General features: G+C 42.3%; 1 protein-coding gene across 1 annotated transcript in view; it reads right to left on the minus strand.

The window, feature by feature from the left end:
• Window positions 1–4,274: 4,274 nt before the first annotated feature.
• The window catches only part of LOC134530686 (putative defense protein 3), a 35,862-nt gene continuing 15,896 nt past the window's right edge, over window positions 4,275–24,240 (minus strand). The window contains exon 4 of the mRNA XM_063365755.1: window positions 4,275–7,138. Coding sequence (XP_063221825.1) covers window positions 7,063–7,138 — 76 coding nt within the window. The 3' untranslated portion in view covers window positions 4,275–7,062. The remainder of the gene's footprint in view (window positions 7,139–24,240) is intronic.

Genomic DNA, 24,240 nt, shown 5'->3' on the forward strand with positions numbered 1-24,240 from the left:
TGAATCACTTGTAGACTTGGGGAAAAATCCACCCGTCATACAAGTTTATTTATTTATCAATTTGACTGGCTTGTTTTACGCTGCGAAGTCAAGGCGCATTAAGGGGGTGCCTCCCATTTCAGGTCAAGATCTTATATTTGCTGTAATTACATATAAACTTGCAGACTATTACAATTTTTCAACTTTCACGAAATGAAAAATATATACAGCGCATACTTTTAGCATAATTAGCTGCCAAAGTTACATTTTTAACGTTTTTGGGTTGTACAAATAAGGAGAATTTAATTTATTGCAGAACTGAAACTTTTCAGGTTTAACTGCAATGCTACTGACTACTTCAAGAAATGGTTTGAATTTCTTTCAGAAAATATTAATTAATTTTACCTGGCATTTCAAAATTATCAAATTTGTTAAGATTTTTAAGCCAAGAAACATGAAAACCAGTTTTTGTGATAGAAATGCAAACAAACCACATCATGAAGTAGCCAGTGGCATTGCAGTTAAAACTAAAAAGTTTCAGTTCTGCAATAAATTAAATTCTCCTTATTTGTACAACCCAAAAACGTTAAAAATGTAACTTTGGCAGTTACTTATGCAAAAAGTATACGCTGTATATAAATTTCATTTCGTGAAAGTTGAACAATTGAAAAAGTCTAAAAGTTGATCAGTGATTAATATAAATATAAAATCATGACCTGAATTGGGAGGCACCACCTTAAGAGTGATGATTAGAGACCGGAAAATTTCGCGAATTCATTTCACGATAGCTAAAATACAAATAAGTTATTTATACCTTAGTGCTGCCTTTGCTATTGGCTCACAACTCACCTGGATGACTCTGGGCCAATGAGAAACGTCCGACCAAAGCTTTATTGAATCACAGGCTGCTACGATGGGACGTCTCACAAGACAGCAGCCAATGAGTGGGTGACATTTGACCGAGTGTACGTAGAACTATGGAGTTCATCCTATAGGCCATTGAACCCGCGATTTATTCCGGTCCCTAGTGATGATTGATTAGGGACACCTGTATTTCGCGATTTCATTTCATGTCAAGGTATTTCACAAAAACACTGTAGCTTTTTCTAAGAGTCGTGGCAAATTGTGAGGGTGCAGTAGTACGGTGACCACATTCTCATTGGCCCCGTCAAGAGCGGGACGACACCTTTCACCGACCTCAGCCAATAACTAGAAACGGGAAAAATTCGCGCTTTGGATGGCCTCTAGGATAGACTCCACAATCCCCTACACACTCGGGCAAATGCCACCTGCTCATTGGCTACTGACTCGTGACACCAGTCAACTGGGACGCTTGTGATTCGATACTTTTTTGGTTTGAAGTTTTTTCATTGGCTCAAAGTCTTTCAGATAAACTGTAAGCCAATCAGAGTAGCAATATAAAGGTAAAGTTCTTTGTATTATATCATATCGTGAAATGAATCCGCGAATTTTTCCGGTCTCTACCAATAACCACAGGAGAAAAGCTACAGTATTCTGTGAAATACGTTTGACACGAAATGTGTTCGCGAAATACAGGTGTCCCTAGTGGAACTCTTGGAACTGGATGTTCTCCCGACTGACCGCTCGCCCTGCTGACGCGAACACGTGCTTCAGGGGACACGACGAGGTGTTGTCCCGGGGGAGCTGGTGTCAGGGCATCTCTTCACGGCCCTCGCAGTGGACCTGGGCGAGGGGTGAAGGGGCAGGGGGGTCGTGCCACTCGGGCTGGGCCGACAATTGCCCCGCCGCGCGAGGTGTTTGTTTGATGGCGCCGTAAAGCCGCGCGCCAGGGCGAGAGTAGCGAGTAGCGAGCACACTTGGCCGGAGTGCCGCGGCCTGGGGAGAGCTGCTACTCAATGTTTTACGCGGCCTCCGCAGCTGGAAGCAGATCAACTCTTGTTGTTTCGCAATCATCGCGCGTCCATAAACACGCCCCGTCTGAAACAGTCCCCGTGTCCTGATCCTGGTGTGAATGACGTCACATTGTCAGGCACCGTCTGCCCTGTCTGCAACTGATTTCCAAAGTAGTTACCGGAACGCAGTAAATAATAGAGCAGCAAAATACGTGTTTTTGTTTCATTGTTTTTGTTTGGACTTGTAAATATTGTGTGTAATTTACAGAGACCGGAAAAATTCGCTTAGTCATGTCATGATATGTTAGAATCCAAACAACTGTACCTTTATATTGCTTCTCCGATTGGCTCACAGTTTATCTGAAGGACTTTGAGCCAATGGAAAACCTTCAACCAAAAATATTTCGAATCGCAAGCGTCCCAGTTGACAGGTGTCACGAGTCAGTAGCCAATGAGCAGGTGGCATTTGCCTGTGTGTGTAGAGGGTTGTGGAGTCTATCCTAGAGGTCATCGAAAGCGCGATTTTTTCCGCTCTCTAGTAATTTAGTGTATAGTGTTTGAAACATTTGAATTTTGAACTTCCCGCGCTGCTTGCCAGAAGCGCCAAGTTTTTTCAAGTTGGCTGCCTGCCGAGGTGGGTAGCCCTGCAGCTTCCGGCAACGAAGCAACAGTTGTTCAACCATAATGGCGGTAAGTTGTGCTATCGTGCACGCTTGCTGCCAATCGAGTTGTTTGCAAGTGCATCATCATTAATTGTGTCGTTTTATCTGGTTTTTACAGTCTCGTGCGTCTCTAGACAAAACAGTTTTTATGAATTAATCATGCACTAATTAAAATTTCGTCTTAGTCTTCTTGGCTACCTATCATACCGCCCAAACCTCTCTGTTTAATAGCTAGAGACTGGAAAAATTCGCGCTTTCGATTACCTCTAGGATAGACTCCTAAACCCCCTACATACTCAGACAAATGCCATCTGCTCATTGGCTACTGACTCGTGACACCTGTCAACTGGGACGCTTGCGATTCGATACTTTTTTGGTTGAAGGTTTTCCATTGGCTCAAAGTCCTTCATATAAACTATAAGCAAATCACAGAAGCAATATAAAGGTACAGACAGTTGTTTGGATTCTAGCATATCGTGAACTGAACCCGCGAATTTTTCCGGTCTCTATTAATAGCTCATTTTGATGGTTGTTCTGCTTCTACGCTGGAAGCCGGCTTGGGGATGAATGTAGTCCCCAAACACCAGGGATGCCCGCGCCCTGGTTATCAAAATCCAGTCCTGGAATAAAATTAAGAAATAGGACGTCGTATCCGAGTGCCCAAAGCTCTTCCCCCCCTCCCAACCCGCATTGTGGATGACCAACTCTTTATCCAGATCATCCTCAGTATCCTGTGTCCCAGCTCCTGTACGATATAAGAGCATGCCCTGGCATCCCGCATGTCATTACATAGGGTTTTCCCTGTGTCCATTCCTGTTTTACCTGGGCCCAACTTGCCAAATTTCTAAAGTTTAAATTAATTTTTAAAAAAGGGGAGTAAGTTATGACTAGAGACCGGAAAAATTCGTGGATTCATTTTGTGATAGGCTAAAATTCAAAATTGTGAACAATTCTGCTGGTTTTGCTATTGGCTCGCAGTTTAACTGGAGCTCTCTGGGCCAATGGCAGATTATTTACCATAGAAGCGTCGAATCACAAGCCACCCAGTGGAGACGCCTTTCAAGTTAGCACCCAATGAACACGCGTGTTTGCTTGAGAAATGCAGAGGATAATGGAAGCTATAGGTACTAGAGGTCATTGAATCCGCGAATTTTTAAGGTCTCTAGTCATGACTTCAATCGCTGCCATGGCTGGCCAATCCCATCCTAGCACACGATGCATGCGACCTTCTTCCTGCATGGCTGATCCCAGCATGACCAGGCGTTTAGACGCACTTAGGTAGGCGTATAGACGCACTTAGGTCCCTCCCGGCAGACACACTACGTTTTTTAGTTAGGTTCAATTTTTGCCTGCTAGAGTGCAATTGTGTTTATTACCTCGACATCCACAATTTTGTCAGCCATCTTGAAAATCTCCAACTGTTAACCTAGAAATTAGGAAGAAATTCCAAAAAATATTAAAAAAAACTCATTAATCCGTTTGATTCAAGCAGGTTTGGCAATTAAGGCGAAGTGGCAGGTGACAACTGTGGAAACTAGACAACGATAGTACGAGATAAGAATTTCTTATCAAGTATACAACATGCCAGCAACAAGGGTATATGAAGCAGTGTTAATCAGTGGGATATGGGATAGTCTGGACTGGAATGAAAACATGATCCTTTAATACTTCACTTCTCAATGGTTCAATTAAATTAAACAATTTTTCAATGTTTTTAAACATTGACACAGTTAAGGTACATTCGAAAACAGTATTTAGTTTAATAAATGAAAAATGTACATTTTATTCTACTTCTTTTAATATGTTGATACATAAGGTTTACAGTATAAACACATGTTAAAACTACACATTTTAATGTCACAGTGCAAATTTACTGTCATTATTATAATACATATTGCTGATTATTTACACTAGTGTAGTATGTAATAATACTGAAATATTCTTATGAAAAACAGGACAAACACACCTCAATAAAAAATTGTTCTAAATCGCAATCTTTCTTCACTTTATTGTGTCCCTGCTATGTTTGTACAATTTTTCATAGTGTTCTCAGACTCATCAGGATTTGAACTTGGTTTGCTTAAGTGAAGAACAATGAGACTATGCATCATGTTACTCCATACCAATTCAAGTTGAATAAAATATGATAATTGTACTGTAAAAAAATGAAAATCCAGAGTGTGCATTCTTACAAACTTAAAAAAAGGTATGATTGTAGCAAGACCTCGATTTAAAAGTCAATTATTATAGGTTCGTTTAATGTGTGAAACGTATTTTGCATTATGATTATCACATAATTAATTATTTTGACTAAAATTTTCACTAAATTAAATTTTACATTGTGGCACAAAACTATTACATAAATAAAGTTATACAAATTCTTATAAATAAAGAATGGTTTATGCCTAGGGACACCATAATTACGCGATTTAATTTCATGTCAATTTATTTCACAAAACACTGTAACGTTTTCTAAGAGTCATGTCTAGAGACCTGCAAAATTCGCGGATTCATTTCGTGATATGCAACAATTCAAATAATTATACCTTAGCGCAGCTTCTACCACTGGTTCTCTGTTAATCTGGAGCAATGGGGGCCAATTAGAGACCCTCACTCATAGAAGTGTCGAATCACAGGCAACCCTTAGAGACGACTCACAAGTCAGCAGCCAATGAGCAAGTGGCATTTGCCCGAGTGTGTAGAGTTGTGACATATATTTTGACTGAAAGGCATCCATCTGTTATAGCATCCTACATAACCTCAATGTGTGGCATTTTAAGTTACCCAAGGACACTATAACATATGAAAGTTTCAGATATGTCGGATCGTTTACATTTACTGTACTATGTTATCATTTATTAACTAAAGAATTAAAATAATTTACTATAGAGAAATAAGAACATATTGCCATTTGTAACCAAACATAACATGTTAAAAAGAATTAAGACATACCTATTGAAATAAACAACTGGGAAACAAAATAACACGCAAATATCAGATTGGTGCTGGTTGTAATTATAGGCCTTTGTAAAAATAACAATGTAAAGCAAACATCAACAAAAAAATTAACATATTAACAAAATATTACTGAGTATTATATATTAAGTAACGAGCTCGTGAACAACTAAGTACGTACCAAGTATTTATTTTAGATTGAAGTAAAAAAAAACAGGTTAAGTTACTCAACAAACATTATTTAAAAAAATTAATTCATTAAACAAATATTAAATTATTGAAGTCTTCTTATAATTCTTTCTTCAGAATGAAAATTAATTGCCGGAAACGTTCCAAAGTGTAGAAATCAATATTATTTCTTTGATTCAAGTTCAATAGTAGAAACTTGCATGATGATTACGCAGAAGTTGAAAACAATTACATAACCTTAAAATAATAATAATGAAATTTCTGGCCTTTGTTTTGAAGAGGTTAATTCCCAAAAATGAATTTAGATTCCTGGAACACCAAAGCCAGGATGAGGCCCATGACTCGAACCGCTATGGAATGAAACCACAAAAATATTAACCTCCAAACATAAAAAATATTTATCATGGGATACACTTTTCCCACAGACGAAACATTTACTCACTCAAAACGGCGGTAATAGATAGGTTGTTACATTTTATGATGGTTTTTACATCCGCACCAAAAAATTACATGCCAAATGGCCGAAAAGAAATTGAAAAAGGGCAAGGTAAGTCTTTTTCGTTTGGCACGACAGAAATCATAGAGTTTACAATAAGTAGAGGGTATACAAACAAAATAAAATATTCATAGAACCAGAATTGTAGTACTTAGTGTTTCCCTTACACATTTGATTATAATAGAAACAAACACTTTTAAGAGATTATTAATTAAATAGCTACACAAAACTTTAACATTAAGATAATGAAATATGTAAAGAAAAATAAATATTAAATAGAATCTTTGCATAAAAATTTTAAAATTTATTTAACATGAAAGATTAAAAAAAAAGAAATGTGAATAAATTAATTACACATAAAATCATGAGTGCCATACCTAGAAACGGCACAGAGTGTAGTAGAATCTATCCTGGAGGTAATTGAATCCGCGAATTTTGCAGGTCTCTAGTCATGGATAAATTGTGAGGGTGCAGCAGTACGGTGACCACATTCTCATTGGCCCCGTCAAGAGCGGGACGACACCTCTCACCAACCTCAGCCAATAACCACAGGACAAAAGCTACAGTATTTTGTGAAATACCTTGACACGAAATGTGTTCGCGAAATACAGGTGTCCCTAGTTATTATGCGAATAGTATTTTGTAGAGAAACAGTCGTTTTCACGTAAATTTACATATTAAAAAAATATGTGTGATTTTACACGATTAATTCTGATCCATTTAAATAATAACAAAACAATTACAGTGTTGCGTGTACTCCAATAACAATACGGATTATCGAGGTGTCTGGTGGAACGTCCCACTGGGCTGTGTTGAAGCTCGGCGCGGCTGCAGCACCTGTGGTTAATGTAACCACTGGCGCTCGGCGGCGGAGGCAGGCGGAGGTCACGTGACAGCTGGAGGCCCCTCACTGCCGGACTGCGCGCGCCACCTCGGCCACCAGGTCCGCCCAGAAGGTGTCGTACTGCTGCACCACGGCGCCCCTGCAAGCCCCACACAGCGCTGCCAACTTCTCCCCAGCCTGGCCCCGCTGCCAGACATCTGTCTCCAATAGATAGCGACCGGAAAAACTCGCGCGTTCAATGACCGCTAGGATAGCCTCCATTATCCTCTGCACTTCTCAAGTAAACACATTGGGTACTAAATTGTGAGGCGTCACCACTGGGTAGCTTGTGATTCGACGATTCTTTGGTCGATAGTCTCTCATTGGCCCAGATAGCTCCAGTTAAACCGCGAGCCAATAGCAGAACCAGCAGAATTATACACATGTTTGAATTTCAGCCTATCACTAAATGAATCCGCGAATTTTTCCGGTCTCTAGTTATCATACATGCTACTATTACCAGAGACCGGAAAAATTCGCGGATTCATATCGCGATACGCTAAAATGCAAATAATTGTACCTTTACGCAACATCTGCTATTGGTTCACTGTTAACCTGTGAGGACTGCGGGGCCAATTATAGACCCTCAGTCAAAGCAGTATCGAATCACAAGTCTCCCAAATTGAGACGCCTCACAAGTCAGTAGCCAATGAACAGGCGACGTTTGCCCGAGTATGCGCAGGATCGTGGAGTCTATCCTGGAGGTCATTGAAACCGCGAATTTTTCCAGTCCCTATTAGTGGGGACCGGAAAAATTCGCGGGTTAAATGACCTGTAGGATGAACTCCATAGTTCTACGTACACTCGGTCAAATGTCACCCATTCATTGGCTGCTGTCTTGCGAGACGTCCCAACGTAGCAGCCTGTGATTCGTACAAAGCTTTGGTTTGGTGTTTCTCATTGGCCCAGAGTCATCCAGGTGAGTTGTGAGCCAATAGCAGAGGCAGCACTCAGGTATAACTATTTGTTTTTTAGCCTATCGCGAAATGAACCCGCGAATTTTTCCGGTCCCTACCCATAAGTAGAGACTGCAATAATTCGCGTATTCAACGACCGCCAGGATAGACTCCACAATCCTGTGCAATCTCGGGCAAACGTCACCTGTCTATTGGCTGCTGACTTGTGATGCGTCTCAACTGGGAGACTCGTGATTCGATACTGCTCTGACTGAGGGTCTATAACTGTCCCACATTCCTCCAGGTTAACAGTGAACCAATAGCAGATGTTGCGTAAAGGTACAATTATTTGTATTTGAGCGTATCGCGACATGATTCCGCGAATTTTTCCGGTCTCTAGTAATTTTAGCATTTATGATAACTAGAGACCGGAAAAATTCGCAGATTCATTTAGTGATAGGCTGAAATTCAAACATGTGTATAATTCTGCTAGTTCTGCTATTGGCTCGCGGTTTCACTGGAGCTATCTGGGCCAATGAGAGACTATCGACCAAAGAATCGACGAATCACAAGCTACCCAGTGGAGACGACTCACAATTTAGTAACCCATGAACACGCGTGTTTACTTGAGAAGTGCAGAGGATAATGGAGGCTATACTAGAGGTCATTGAATCCGCGAATTTTTCCGGTCTCTCGTAATAGTAGCATGTATGATAACTGATGTTACCATCTGGAAGGTAATGCACACCCTTAACTACTCCAGTACCTGTTCCCTGAGACCGAGCCATCGCCGCTGGATTCGGCCGGAGCGTTACGTGAGTGTCGTTAGGCAACTCCGCTCTGATCGCCTCAATGGGAAAGTGGTCCAATGCGTGTTTGTAGCAATCGACCGGCCCGGCCCAGGTGCATGCATCTCTCTCTCTCTCTCTCTCTCTCTCTCTCTCTCTCTCTCACGGAACCCACTAACGTGAGCTAACACTTCACATTTCCGTCTGAAAATGTACTCTATCGAAAAAAAAATATTTAGTGCTTTTGGGTTTTGGCGGTTGTCTGCCAGAGAAGCCATTGCTAGAGACCTGTAAAATTCGCGGATTCATTTCGCGATAGGATAGCGTCCAAATATATTGACATTATTTTGCTTCAGTGATTGGGCCACAGTTTATCTGAAGGACTCTGGGCCAATGAAAAATCTTTAACAGAAGAATTAGCGAATCACGATCATTCCAGTCATCGGGTGTTACGAGTCGGTAACCTATCAGCAGATGTAATTTGCACGAGTGCATAGAGGCTCATGGAGTCTATCCTTTAGGGATTTGAAATCGTGAATTTTACAGGTCTCTAGCCATTGCCTTATATTCGGCCAGGCCATTCAGGACGCGTTTGTTTCCACACGGAGGAGCTGTGATTGGTGAGCTGAAAGTAGACGTGCATATGAAATAAACTCGACCAATCGTGAAACACAGACGATAAGTGTCTCGAAAATGGAGCTTGACTCGAAATCTTCTGGCGAAAATATCTACATGCCCATAGTTATTGGTTGAGACAATCAATTGACAGTTGTATTTCTCGAAATAGTTAAGTGTATTTGTGATAACACTTAACCTAATAAATAGGGACAAGAAAAATTCGCGGTTTCAATGGCCTTCAGGATAGACTCCACATTCTCCTGTACACTCCGGCAAATAACGCCTGTTCATTGGCTGCTGACTTGTAAGTAGTCTCAGCTGGTTTGTCTGTGATTCGATCCTTCTTTGGTTCAGGGTTTATAATTGGTTGAGATTCGTACAGATGAACAGTAAGCCAATAGCAAAATCATCTAAAAGGTATATGTATTTGACATCTAGCCTATCGCCGAAAGAATCCGCGAATTTTTCCGGTCTCTAGTCATCGTTGGCTCACGTTCGCAGAGGGGCGTGTCTATATAACTGCTTTCCAATCATGGACACGATGCAAGAGTATAAAGGTTTTCATTCCAACTTGCGACCAAACTAAAACGGGAATTTTTCGTACTTTTGGAAGTGACAAAAATGTCTCAGGATTGTGTTTTAAATGCACGCTGGAACCCGGCCAGAGGTCTGAGGGTATCTGACCACCGTGTTGACGCCATTGACTAAACTTGAACACAGATTCGGACCACGAAGTTAAACGTAGATATATTATTCTTAGAGACCCGTGAATTTCGCAGATTCAATGACCTCCAGGATAGACTCCAATATCCTCTTAACACTCGGGCAAATGCCAACTGTTCATTGGCTGTTGACTTGTGAGACCTCTCAACTGGGTGGCCTGTGATTCGACACTTCTATGAGTGAGAGTCTCTAATTGGTAGGGACCGGAAAAATTCGCGGTTTCAATGACCTCTAGGATAGCCTCCATTATCCTCTGCACATTTAAAGTAAACACGCGTGTTAATTGGGTACTAAATTGTGAGGCGTCTCCACTGGGTAGCTTGTGATTCGACGCTTCTTTGGTCGATAGTCTCTCATTGGCCCAGAGAGCTCCAGTTAAACTGCAAGCCAATAGCAGAACCAGCAGAATTGTACACATGTTTGAATTTCAGCCTATCACGAAATGAATCCGCGAATTTTTCCGGTCTCTACTAATTGGCCCTCAGTCCTCCAGATTAACAGAGAACCAATGACAGAAGCAGCACTAAGGTATAATTATTTGAATTTTAGCATAACACGAAATGAATCCGCGAAATTCACGGGTCTCTAATTATTCTAAACACTGACGAGCGTGATAAATACAAGCAAATGTGTTTTGAACTACATTTCTGGAAGTGAATCGCACGTAGATTCCGCACCCGCGACTAGAATTCCTCGATTATCAGATAATTCGATCTGCAGAACGAAATTTTAAACTATAAAATTAGAGACCGGAAAAATTCGCAGATTCAATGACCTCTAGGATAGCCTCAATTACTCTCTGCATTTATCAAGTAAACACGCCTGTTCATTAGGTACTAAATTGTGAGCCGTCTCCACTGGGTAGCTTGTGATTCGACGCTTCTTTGGTCGATAGTCTCTCATTGGCCCAGAGAGCTCCAGTTAAACTGCAAGCCAATAGCAGAACCAGCAGAATTGTACACATGTTTAAATTTCAGCCTATCACGAAATGAATCCGCGAATTTTTACGGTCTCTATATATAATGGAACGGCTCCGAAAAAAGCGAAAAAGACTAGAAAAAATATTATAGTTAAAAAAAAACACACTTATATCAGTTGCACACTAAAGAATTAAAGAGTTCCACTATACATCTCCTGGCTTCATCAGACCAGTTCGATGGTAAAAAATTATTGTACTGTCACCATAATAGCATATAGCGGGGCTATTCTGATCACGGGGTAAATCCGATCATAATAAGAGAATTGGCAACACAGCAAGCCATGAGCCGAAAGGAAACAATATCATCCCATCACTCGCAAGCTGGGAGTGTTGGTGTTCACGTGGTAAAAAATTTCCGTTGTTATTCTAAACTTTGCTGTGTGTAAGGAAGCGATTCAACACCAAGGTAAGTCACGCCATGCATTTTTATCACTCTTTATAAAATCTCATGTTCCAAAATAAGAAGCTACAATTACAGAAACGAGATATCTTTTAGTACTTTGGTTTCTTCACGTAGCATATTTACTGGAAAACAATATCCTTGTATCAGTTCTAATAAAAACCAGTTTCCTCTTACAGTTTGGACGGCAAAGGTAAAAGTCGACAAAATGGGGCAATTCCGATCACGCTATTGGGGCTATTTCGATCACAGGAAATAATGTATTGCTCTGGAGAATACAGCACATAAAGGATCGTATTTATCAACTAATCTTAAAAGCGATTACTCGACACTGCTCTATTGTCACGGTGCACGTAGCTGACAGAAAAGAGTATTATCTTAATGTTTCAAGGATAGCTGAGGGGACAGTTAGAGACCTAGCTGTCGCCAGTTTGTATATACTGATGCTTATCTTTTCGACTACCGCACATTCCGTTGCGGTGATTGGTTTCACTGCCGATGCTTGGCGGGTCGCACCCTATATTACTCAAGAAAGAGTTGGCTGGTCGCACTCCGTGTTGAGCACACTTTAAATAACTCGCACACATTTTTTCATCTCGATGCCATAAAATAAAGGCATTACCAACTTGACATATATAAAACGAAAAAGTGTCAAGTTTGTACCTTGAAATATGACCATTGGTTAAATACTGTCAGAGTGTTTGCCATTCACAAATTTTACTGGTTCTTAGTACCAGCCGCTGTGTGCTGAAATCTAACAACTTTCGAAATGGGTCTTCGGGGACCATAGCAGCATAAAATTTCTCGCAACAAAGTTGAGTTAATTACGGATTTTCTTAAACATCTTGATACTGAAATCTAATATTGTTATTAATAATTTATTTAATCTCCAAATCCTTTCTGGAATACGAGACGATAACAGAATTCCACACTACCCAAGTTATAACCGAGATAAACATTTTGATGCATTTTACTGAAGTGTTGCATGCATTTAAATATCTCAAATGTAAATCAACACTAATATGTACTATGGTTGTGAATTTCAGATGGTCAGAAACTACAAAAGAAAGAACACCACTCTTCAGTGGTCCGAGGAGTCTATGTCAAATGCTATCAGCCGTGTCCTCCATGGAGAAACAACCATCAGAGCAGCTGCTAACTTACATCAGGTGCCATTCACCACACTTCAGAACAGGATACAAAAAGTAAAACTACAGCAGTTATTAGGAGACAAAGGGAAATAGTGCAAACATAAAGTTGGTCACCCACCTGTGCTAAATGCTGAGGAGGAAGATGAACTGTGTGACAGACTGCTCAACCTGTCAAAAAGAGGCTTTGGTTTGACCACAATTCAGGTAAGAAATGCAGCATACATGTATGCTGAAAAGAAGGGTCTAAAAATTCCATGGAGCAATACCGAAAAATTCGCTGGTAAAGATTGGCTTGGCAAGTTCATGGCTAGACATCCTCAACTCTCTTTGAGAAAACCGGAAGGTTTGTCAAAAATGAGGGCAGCTGCCATGGATGAAAAAGAATTTAACGACTTTTATGACCTCTTTGGCGATTTGACGAATGAATTAGAACTCAGGGAGAAGCCAGAGAGAATTTATAATGTTGATGAGTCTGGATTTCCTTTAAACAATAAGCCATCAAAAATCATTTGTGAAAAATGCCAAAGAGAAGTAATTAAATTGACAAGTGTAGAACGTGGAGGAAATGTGTCAGTAGTAGCTTGTTTCAGTGCTAGTGGGGTGTACATACCACCATTCGTGATTTTCAAGGGTGTGCGGTATCGAGAGTCATACTGTGCTAATTTGCCATCTGGATCTGTTGCAGCAATGTCTGAATCTGGATATATAAATGAGGACCTATTTCTCAGATGGTTGCAACATTTTCAAAAGCACAGACTCCCAGGGAAATGCCTTCTTATTTTGGATGGACACGCATCACATTGTTCGCTTAAATGCCTGAACTACTGCAGAGAAAATGAAATTGAACTTCTCTGTTTACCACCTCATACCACTCATGTCCTTCGCACACTATTCAAACCATTAAAAACTTTCTACCATCAAGAAGCAACCACATTATTTCACAACAACCCAACACAATCGATCACCAAGACTGACTTTGGAAAGATTTTCACAGCTGCGTGGAACAAAGCTGCATCCCATGGGAATGCTACTGAAGGGTTTCAGTGTACTGGTCTCTACCCATTTAACCCTAAGGCTATCTCGATGGATAAATTTCTACCATCTGTAGCTTTCCGAGCTGAATCTCCTTCTACATCAACAAAATCATCCACCATGCAAACTTCAGGTCCTTCATCTGATGTTTCTCTTGATCATGTTCAAAATAAGTCACACAGCCAACATTCCCCGTCCAAACACACAGTTTGCTCCAGTTCCCAAGCTTCATCCACCATGTCCATATCAGCTTCTACGTCCAAGTCTCCCAGTGAACAGAAACTCATTGGATTTAATGACATCATTCCAACCCCAAACAAATCATCTACAAATAGGAATGCACCGAAACAAACCAGAAAGCAGAAATCTCGACATCTGACATCGGATGGAAACATCAAGGCAACAGCAGAAAAAGTTAAAATTGCCACATTAAAAAAGAAACAGATAGATTGCATAGTGAAGAGACGAAGACTGTTTGCAGAAAATGAAATGGACTCTAGTGGAGAAGAAATCCTCATAATGAAAGATTCGAGTGACACACCATGTGGATTTTGCAACAGAAGATGGAGCCAGTCTGCCAACAGAGGGGACTGGATCAAGTGCCAGAAATGTAGAAGCTGGTATCATGAAATCTGTGTGGGTGCCAAAGGAAAGAAACAATTCAGATGAGGTAAATGTGTGTGATCATGATTGCCCCACTATGATCGGATTTACCCCGTGTGTGATCGCAATTACCCCACTTGTTTTGTGAATCCTGTGATATCACCTTTTAAAGAATAATTTTTTTTGTAAATTTATATGTGCCATTAATTACCTTTTTCATTCAAGGTATATTAAGTATACATATTGAAGTTTATGCTCATGTATTTTCATTAACCTAATATTATTTTCAACAATTTATTTTCACAACACAATTTGAAGTGATCGGAATTGCCTCTCTCTACCCTACTTGTAAAGTTAAAAAATTTGTTTGAAAATAAGAAGTAGGTTGAAATCGACTTACAAGCGTTGTATACATAGTTCGTTAGGTTGTTACAAGTGGAGCTAATGTAAGCATGTTAAAAATACTAAACCCCAGCTTCAGATCTGATTTTTAACAATAAATATATATTATTAAAATTAAATAAACAGTTAAAACTATTAATTTCCCTTTGGCTTTGTGAACTTGGGTTCGCGCCATCTGCAACAGGTCGCAGCACTGAGGTTACGAATTTCCGTTCCTTGACTTCAGTCGCATTCACGGAATTACTCCCACCAATTGCCTAGAGACCGGAAAAATTCGCGTATTCATTTCACGATATGCTAGAATCCAAACAACTGTACCTTTATATTGCTTCTGTGATTCCATCACAGTTTATATGAAGGACTTTGAGCCAATGAAAAACCTTCAACCAAAAAAGTATCGTATCGCAAGCGTCCCAGTTGACAGGTGTCACAGGTCAATAGCCAATGAGCAGATGACATTTGCCTGAGTGTGTAGGGGATTGTGGAGTCTATCCTAGAGGTCATCAAAAGCGCGAATTTTTCCGGTCTCTACAAATGCCGTATACCAAGATCTAAGATGTTACACATTTTATCCAAAATTACGTCTTTGGCTTGAATTTATTCTCGGTCGTATTAGTTCTAACGATTTGTTTGTAATAAAATTATTTTTAAAATTCTATTTATTTATTTATTTATTTGTTTTCGTTTGAGATCCGGTAGTGGCGTACCCTATAGTAGCGGCATGCATAATGAGTAGAGTCCCGGAAATTTCGCGGATTCATTTACTCGCAAGCTAGAATGCAAACCTCCACACTGTCGCACTGTGTTCATGATTGGACCGCAGTTATCTGGACACGCCCATCTACGACCGTGAGCCAATGATGTCCAGCTAGGAGAGAAGTAAGCGAATAAGGTAGTGCCAAATAACAAGGATAAAAATGTTCTCGCTAAGAAATCAACCAATGGGAAAGTAAACATGGGCCGACCACACCTATAAATTTTAATTCTATCCTGAGGCCAGAGGAATCCGCGAAATTTCCGGGACTCTAATAATGAGTAGGGACCGGAAAAATTCGCGGGTTCAATGACTTCCAGGATGAACTCCACAGTTCTACGCACACTCGGTCAAATATCACCCACTCATTGGCTGCTGTCTTGTGAGACGTCCCAACGTAGCAGCCTGTGATTCGATAAAGTTTTGGTCGGGTGTTTCTCATTGGCCCAGAGTCATCCAGGTGAGTTGTGAGCTAATAGCAGAGGCAGCACTTTGGTATAACTATTTGTTTTTTAGCCTGTCGCGAGTTGAACTCTCGAATTTTTCCGGTCTCTACATATCGCAAGACTAGAGTCGGTGTACATCACGTGTACAGCTGTGGTCAAATACTCTCAACACCAATACCGGCCAGCTATATACTAACAACGCAGGCGAGAATGTGCAAAATAACCTAGCGGCAAGAGGTGTAACAACAAAAATGTATTGTAGAAAATTTTTAAAAAAATAGTATTATCATCTCGTGTCAAAAATCATTCACTTCTTTTTAAAACTTTCAGAACTATAGGTTTATATATCCCACAAACTTGTGCAAAAAAAAACTTTTCTCAAAGATAAAATAAAGTTATTTTTGTTCTCATAATGTCAATACCACATGTATTAAACATATACATTGTTCATACTGGGCATACCGTTTGACATCTATTGACTGACTTGACAAAAACGCCAAGTTTTCACACAAAATTCTTTAGTTGTCCGGTATTGGTCTCTAGTGTATTATCCAGGGGGTGACCACTTCTGCATGGTCACATGGCAAATGTGTGAAGCTATGGTCCCACACCTCGAAGACTCGGGGTCCCTACATACCGCTATGGTCTCGAATTTCGGAGTTCCGAAGTCCCTACACACAGCTATGGTCCCGCACCTCGGAGTCTTGAGGTCCCTACTCACTGCTATAGTCCCTCACCTTGAAACTCGTGGTCCATACACACCGCTATGGTCCCGCACCTCGGAGTCTTGAGGTCCCTACTCACTGCTATAGTCCCTCACCTTGAAACTCGTGGTCCCTACACACCGCTATGGTCCCGCACCTCGGAGTCTTGAGGTCCCTACTCACTGCTATAGTCCCTCACCTTGAAACTCGTGGTCCATACACACCGCTATGGTCCCGCACCTCGGAGTCTTGAGATCCCTACTCACTGCTATAGTCCCTCACCTTGAAACTCGTGGTCCCTACACACCGCTATGGTCCCGCACCTCGGAGTCTTGAGGTCCCTACTCACTGCTATAGTCCCTCACCTTGAAACTCGTGGTCCATACACACCGCTATGGTCCCGCACCTCGGAGTCTTGAGATCCCTACTCACTGCTATAGTCCCTCACCTTGAAACTCGTGGTCCCTACACACCGCTATGGTCCCGCACCTCGGAGTCTCGAGGTCCCTACTCACTGCTATAGTCCCTCACCTTGAAACTCGTGGTCCATACACACCGCTATGGTCCCGCACCTCGGAGTCTCGAGGTCCCTACTCACTGCTATAGCCCCTCACCTTGAAACTCGTGGTCCATACACACCGCTATGGTCCCGCACCTCGGAGTCTTGAGATCCCTACTCACTGCTATAGTCCCTCACCTTGAAACTCGTGGTCCCTACACACCGCTATGGTCCCGCACCTCGGAGTCTTGAGGTCCCTACTCACTGCTATAGTCCCTCACCTTGAAACTCGTGGTCCATACACACCGCTATGGTCCCGCACCTCGGAGTCTTGAGGTCCCTACTCACTGCTATAGTCCCTCACCTTGAAACTCGTGGTCCATACACACCGCTATGGTCCCGCACCTCGGAGTCTTGAGGTCCCTACTCACTGCTATAGTCCCTCACCTTGAAACTCGTGGTCCACACACACCGCTATGGTCCCGCACCTCGGAGTCTCGAGGTCCCTACTCACTGCTATAGTCCCTCACCTTGAAACTCGTGGTCCATACACACCGCTATGGTCCCGCACCTCGGAGTCTTGAGGTCCCTACTCACTGCTATAGTCCCTCACCTTGAAACTCGTGGTCCATACACACCGCTATGGTCCCGCACCTCGGAGTCTCGAGGTCCCTACTCACTGCTATAGTCCCTCACCTTGAAACTCGTGGTCCATACACACCGCTATGGTCCCGCACCTCGGAGTCTTGAGGTCCCTACTCACTGCTATAGTCCCTCACCTTGAAACTCGTGGTCCATACACACCGCTATGGTCCCGCACCTCGGAGTCTTGAGGTCCCTACTCACTGCTATAGTCCCTCACCTTGAAACTCGTGGTCCATACACACCGCTATGGTCCCGCACCTCGGAGTCTCGAGGTCCCTACTCACTGCTATAGTCCCTCACCTTGAAACTCGTGGTCCATACACACCGCTATGGTCCCGCACCTCGGAGTCTTGAGGTCCCTACTCACTGCTATAGTCCCTCACCTTGAAACTCGTGGTCCATACACACCGCTATGGTCCCGCACCTCGGAGTCTCGAGGTCCCTAGCCGTGTGTTGCGACACTGCTCGCGCCCACAGCACCGGCAGGTTGCACAACCTGCTGGGTCCAGACTGCGGGCGAGAAGCAACTGTAGCCATGTCGCAACCACGCTCTCTCTCTCCTTCCCGCTGGTCCAGGAACTGCCAGCGCCTTTCCCCTTCCTTATCGGGCACGTCTATTACAACCATTGTGGCATGCACCGTGCTCGTGATACATGCTGGCAGATCCGGAACACCAATGACGTCTGTGCTGGAGAGATTGTCCGTGGTTAGTTCAGAGAGCTAACAGGTCGTCTTAATAATTACATGTCGGATGGTCTATAGCTAGGGACACCATTATTTCGCGATTTCATTTCATGTCAAGGTATTTCACAAAACACTGTAGCTTTTTCTAAGAGTCATGGCAAATTTTGAGGGTGCAGCAGTACGGTGACCACATTCTCATTGGCCCCGTCAAGAGCGGGACGACACCTCTTACCGACCTCAGCCAATAACAACAGGAGAAAAGCTACAGTGTTTTGTGAAATACCTTGACACGAAATGTATTGGCGAAATACAGGTGTCCCTATCTAAGATATGTGCCCAGGCTTTCAAAATGATTTTCTATGACAAGGAGCAGATAATGTGAAGCAATCTGAACACTCGCTAGTCCAATCACAGCCACTCACAATCACCAAATACGGAAACACAGACAATGCTAGAAGTGCTGGATATTCTGAAAATGTTTTTTGCGAAGAATCACTTCCCTGTAGCTACCTTGCTTCTAAAACTGTTATTAGTTCTATGTTTGTATTCATGACTATTTCGTCGGTTCATTGAGTAGCAAAGTTGACTTGAAGGACATATGAATGTGTCTCGCGCTGCTGATTGGACTGCAGTTCTCTTGATTCCCCCTTGACGGCCCTATGTTAGTTATCAAGGAGAAGAATTGTTAAACCAATCACTAGAGACATGCAAAATTCGCGGATTCATTTCGCGATAGGCTAGCATCAAAACAACTATACCTTCGTACCGCTTCTGCGATTAGCCCACATTTTATCCGGGGAACTGTGAGCCAATGGGCAACACTAAACCAAGAAAGTGCCGAATAACGGACAGCCTAGTTGAGACGTCTCACGCGTCAGTAGCCAATGGACAGGTGTCATTTCCGCGAGTATTTAAAGGAGTGTGGAGTCTATACTAGAGGTCAATGAATCCGCGAATTTTGTAAGTCTCTACCAATCACGCGTAACCCGCATAAGGATGTGACCTTGTTGTCGACCAATGGGCAGCTTGAACGACTTGACAACAACTGAGTCTAACTTGAAGCGCTTTGTTGGCTGACTATATAGACGCAGGTACTCCCACCAATATTGCAGCGAAATAATCGAATCTCCGACAACTATTCCAATATTCCGCGTGAGAACACTGGAAGAATATATTTTGTAAATTAAACTTAAATAATATTTTTTTTTAAATGAAACTGAAGTAAACATGTAAAATTACAGTTAGGGCCTATTTGTACTTTTGTACATTTACGTGAAAATAACTGAATCGCTACAAAAAAATATCCGCAGAAATCTGGGTTCGGATTCTGGCCCGGGCATTTATGCTTTGCATTGTCCCAGTAGGCCAACCTACATTAGTGAAAGTTATTTATTTAAGCCGTTCCTTTGATAGCTTCCCATTATTATCTGCGCACATTAATAAGCATAATAAACCAATAGAATGTGAAAATGTTGTTAGTATTCAGTTTTTTCTCCATGATTTAAAAAATAAAGCTTGTATATAACACCATTCTAAGTTTAAACTTATGCGCAAATTTTCGTAAGCGCGACAAGAAAGATTCAGTATTGTTTCCAAAAAACTTATTTGATATATACAAAAATAACATTGACAACGTGTTGTACTAATTTACAATATTGCAACTGGTTTTCAAAGAAAATGTTTTCTCGTGCGCGACTGCGGGAGGTAACGGAACAATCACGGCGCGCAGCTGCGGACTCTGTGCGGGTCTCGGGTCTGACCGGTGAGAGGAACGGATCAGCACGCGCCTCCCGGGGAGTGTCGGCGGGGTTGCGTCACGAGCGGCAGACGTCGAGACCGACTCCAGTGTTGCTCCAGGAGCACTGGCCGGGCCCGCTACTCCACTACTCCACTACTCCCCGCGCCGGAGCAGGGCGGCCAACTCACGCACGCCGCTGGCATACCCAATACCCAGACAGTGGGCGTACTGAAAACCATTTATTATTATACACACAAAAAGACCTGATTGTTTAAAAAAAAATTGGTTGTCTGTAAAGTCGGTTTACGGACGATAGTTTAACGTGACAACGTCATAACAAAACATTGATGAAATGATTGCATACTTTAATGAATAAAATTGAATCATTATTATTTTTATAATAAAAGAATCAATACTTGAAATAATACTAGTAATCAGATTTTTAAAATGCAAGAATAATTAACCTTTATTGCCGAAATTGTTGTTGTTGTAATAAGCAATGAAAACCACATTAACTTTTCACTTCACTTTATAAACTGTCGACGAAACAGTTCACGTGTAGATGACTTGTAGTTAATTTTAAAAACTGGCGTTTAGCTATAAAGTTTAAATATAATTATGAACAAGTTTTCATATGAATAAATTGTAATCAAATATCTATCAATCATCAATTATATGAATCACCATAATTTTTTAGTCAATTGTAACATAAACTATTATTACTGCACTCGCCGACAGCATAACGGAACACAGCGTAACGGAACAATGAGCGTAACGGGACACAGCGTAACGGAACAATGAGCGTAACGGGACACAGCGTAACGGAACAATGTGCGTAACGGGACACTTTTTCGTGCATGCAGCCGGCGTTCATCGATTTTTTAGACGTCACGTCAAAAAATAGTGAGCAAGTTCTTCCGTACTCCCCAGAGCTTGGTAACAAGAAATTCATGTTCTCTGTTGCAAATACACTTAGCGTATGAAATTTGGAAACACGAAATTTAACGTAGAAAATTTTAAAATAATGCCAAGCGTGATAAATATAAGCAAAATTGTTTGTTTTTTTAACTACATTTCTGGACGCAAACCGCACGTAGAATCCACACCCACCACTAAAATTCGTGGCCGGTGCAGCTATGTTGAGTATCGAATGATTCGATATGCAGACCGAAAATTTAATACTATATAATGGAACGGCTCCGCTAAAAGCAGGAAAGACTTGAAAATAATACTAAACCTTAGATTCGAACCAGATTATAGACAAGGAATTTTATTAAAATACTGTCCATCTTGTTAAATGATGTAAAGTTTCCCTTTGTATTTTGTAACTTTGGTTCACTCCATCCGCTACAGATGGCAGCACCGTGGTTACACATTTCCATTAAACGAAATAAAACCCCTTCAAATGTCGTATACCGAGTGCTTGCATTGTAGGAGTTACGGCTCGTCTCTCATGTTTTCATTTATTCTGTTCCCTATAAACACTCATTTAAGGAGTTAGTGAACTTGTTGTTCCGCTCGCTGACGCGTGTATAGGGCGGATCAGAAGTCTGGCTGACGCGTGTATAGTGCGGGTCAGAAGTCTGGCTGACGCGTGTATAGTGCGGGTCAGAAGTCTGGCTGACGCGTGTATAGTGCGGGTCAGAAGTCTCGCGATTGCAGTCCTGTCCTGAAATTCTAAAATATAACATTTCGGCGTGGAAACTTGACTCCACCATCACCTGAAGAAGCCGTTGTGTGACAGGAAGTGGCTTCAACAAATTGTGCCAGTGTGCACACGGGGAAGTACAGAAAAGAGGAAGAGGGAAGTAAACCACACTTTCTTCCAGAAGAATAGGACAACTAACAAGCTAGCTAACAGAAGTTTATATCAAAATTGAAAACTCATAAAATTTACCTATCAGGACAAAAGGATCCAAGAGCTAACTTGTTAGAATGACAATGAGATGTAATACCTACTGACTTCAAGGCGGATATTTTGTACTTTTGCGATGGCTACCAAGTGTGTAGGTGGTAATTGAAACTTTAGCTACCAAGACGATAAATACCCAACATTTGATTGGTAGAGACTTAAAAATTTCGCGGTTTCGATGAGCTTCAAGACAGACTACTCAATCCTCTGTATATTCGGGCAAATAACGCCAGTTCATCGGCTGCTGAATTGTGAGCTATCGTTACTGGTTTGCCTGTGATTTGATACTTCTTTGGTTGAAGGTTTCTCATTTCTTATTGTCCCAGAGTCGTCCAGATGAACAGTGAGCTAATAGCAAAAGCCAAGCAGCCCAAAGTAAATGTACTTGAATTTTAGCCTATCGCTAAGTGAATCCACGATTTCTTAAGGTATCTACTGATTGGCTACCAGAAATGAAAAGGTTTATGGCTTCTTGGTTACTTCACGAATACGATAATACCTGAGTTCTGATTCCAGTAGAGCAGAACATAACAGCTACTTGGCTATCAAGAGGGCATGACATAACCTGCGTCCTGGTTGCCGGTAACATGTATGTGTTTGAGGTGGTGGAACGGAGGTTGATGACTGAGCAGGACATAGCAACTACTTCGCCACCAGGAGAGTATGGCGTTGTGATTGAGGCAGAGGTGAGGGAGGAGGCTGGAGTAGGACCCGACTACCATGAGAGCATGAGGTACCTGCGTCCTGGTTGCCAGTAACATACATGTGTTTGAGGTGATGGAATGGAGGATGATGACTGAGCAGGACATAGCAACTACTTCGCCACCAGGAGAGTATGGTGTTGTGATTGAGGCAGTGGTGAGGGAGGAGGCTGGAGTAGGACCCGACTACCATGAGAGCATGAGGTACCTGCGTCCTGGTTGCCAGTAACATACATGTGTTTGAGGTGATGGAATGGAGGATGATGACTGAGCAGGACATAGCAACTACTTCGCCACCAGGAGAGTATGGCATTGTGGTTGAGGCAGTGGTAAGGGAGGAGGCTGGAGTAGGGCCTGACTACCAGGAGAGCATGAGGTACCTGCGTCCTGGTTGCCAGTAACATACATGTGTTTGAGGTGATGGAATGGAGGATGATGACTGAGCAGGACATAGCAACTACTTCGCCACCAGGAGAGTATGGCATTGTGGTTGAGGCAGTGGTAAGGGAGGAGGCTGGAGTAGGGCCTGACTACCAGGAGAGCATGAGGTACCTGCGTCCTGGTTGCGGGTAACGAACATGTGTTTGAGGTGGTGGGACGGAGAATGGTTGGTGAATGGCTACGTGACCGGGTGGCACGGGGTGGGAAGCAAGTGTGGCGGTGGTTGCGCGACCACAGGCCAGTTGCGCCACGGCGCAGCGGCAGATGGGGCTGGTACCGCCTCCCCTCAGGTACCGGCATCCCTGACCTACTGGCTCGCCGTGACCCGACATAGCACCGCGATGATTGAGGGGGGCGAGGGGCGTGGGAACCTCACGAGCGTAGCATTTTCACGGTTTCTCCGTCTGGCGTCGTGACGGAGCCCGCTTCCAGCGTGCCTCAGTGGTTACACTGACTGCACCTGCTACAATACCTTTATCTGGCACTTTTGTATCGTAACATTGATTCCCAGAGTTTGGCAATAAGTAGAGACCGGAAAATTTCGCGAATTCATTTCGCGATAGGTTAAAATACAAATAGTTATACCTCAGTGCTGCCTCTGCTATTGGCTCATAACTCACCTGGATGACTATGGGCCAATGAGAAACGCCCGACAAAAGCTTTATTGAATCACAGGCTGCTACGTTGGGACGTCTCACGAGACAGCAGCCAATGAGTGGTTGGCATTGGACCGAGTGTACGTAGAACTATGGAGTTCATCCTGGTGGTCATTGAACCCGCGAATTTTTCCGGTCCCTAGAAATAAGGAACTGAAACATGGTTGGCAACAACTGTTCGAGATACGGCTTTTCACAGGTAATTTCTGTTTTGAAAACGAAAGATACTTGTTATCTAGATAAGTGAATAACAATAAATTTATAAATAGAAGTACAGAAAATATCATTATGTTCTTTGATAACCTGGGCAAACGGTGACAAAAAACGGCCTCTCGTTGCAAAAATTTAAGTTGTCGGTTTTATTGTCATTACCTATGTTTTTTTATAGAGCTGAATCCGAAACTGGAGTTATCAAACAGAATTTCCTTAG

Source organism: Bacillus rossius, chromosome 1 (genome assembly GCF_032445375.1).
Source record: "Bacillus rossius redtenbacheri isolate Brsri chromosome 1, Brsri_v3, whole genome shotgun sequence".
Classification (NCBI taxonomy): Eukaryota; Metazoa; Arthropoda; class Insecta; order Phasmatodea; family Bacillidae; genus Bacillus; species Bacillus rossius.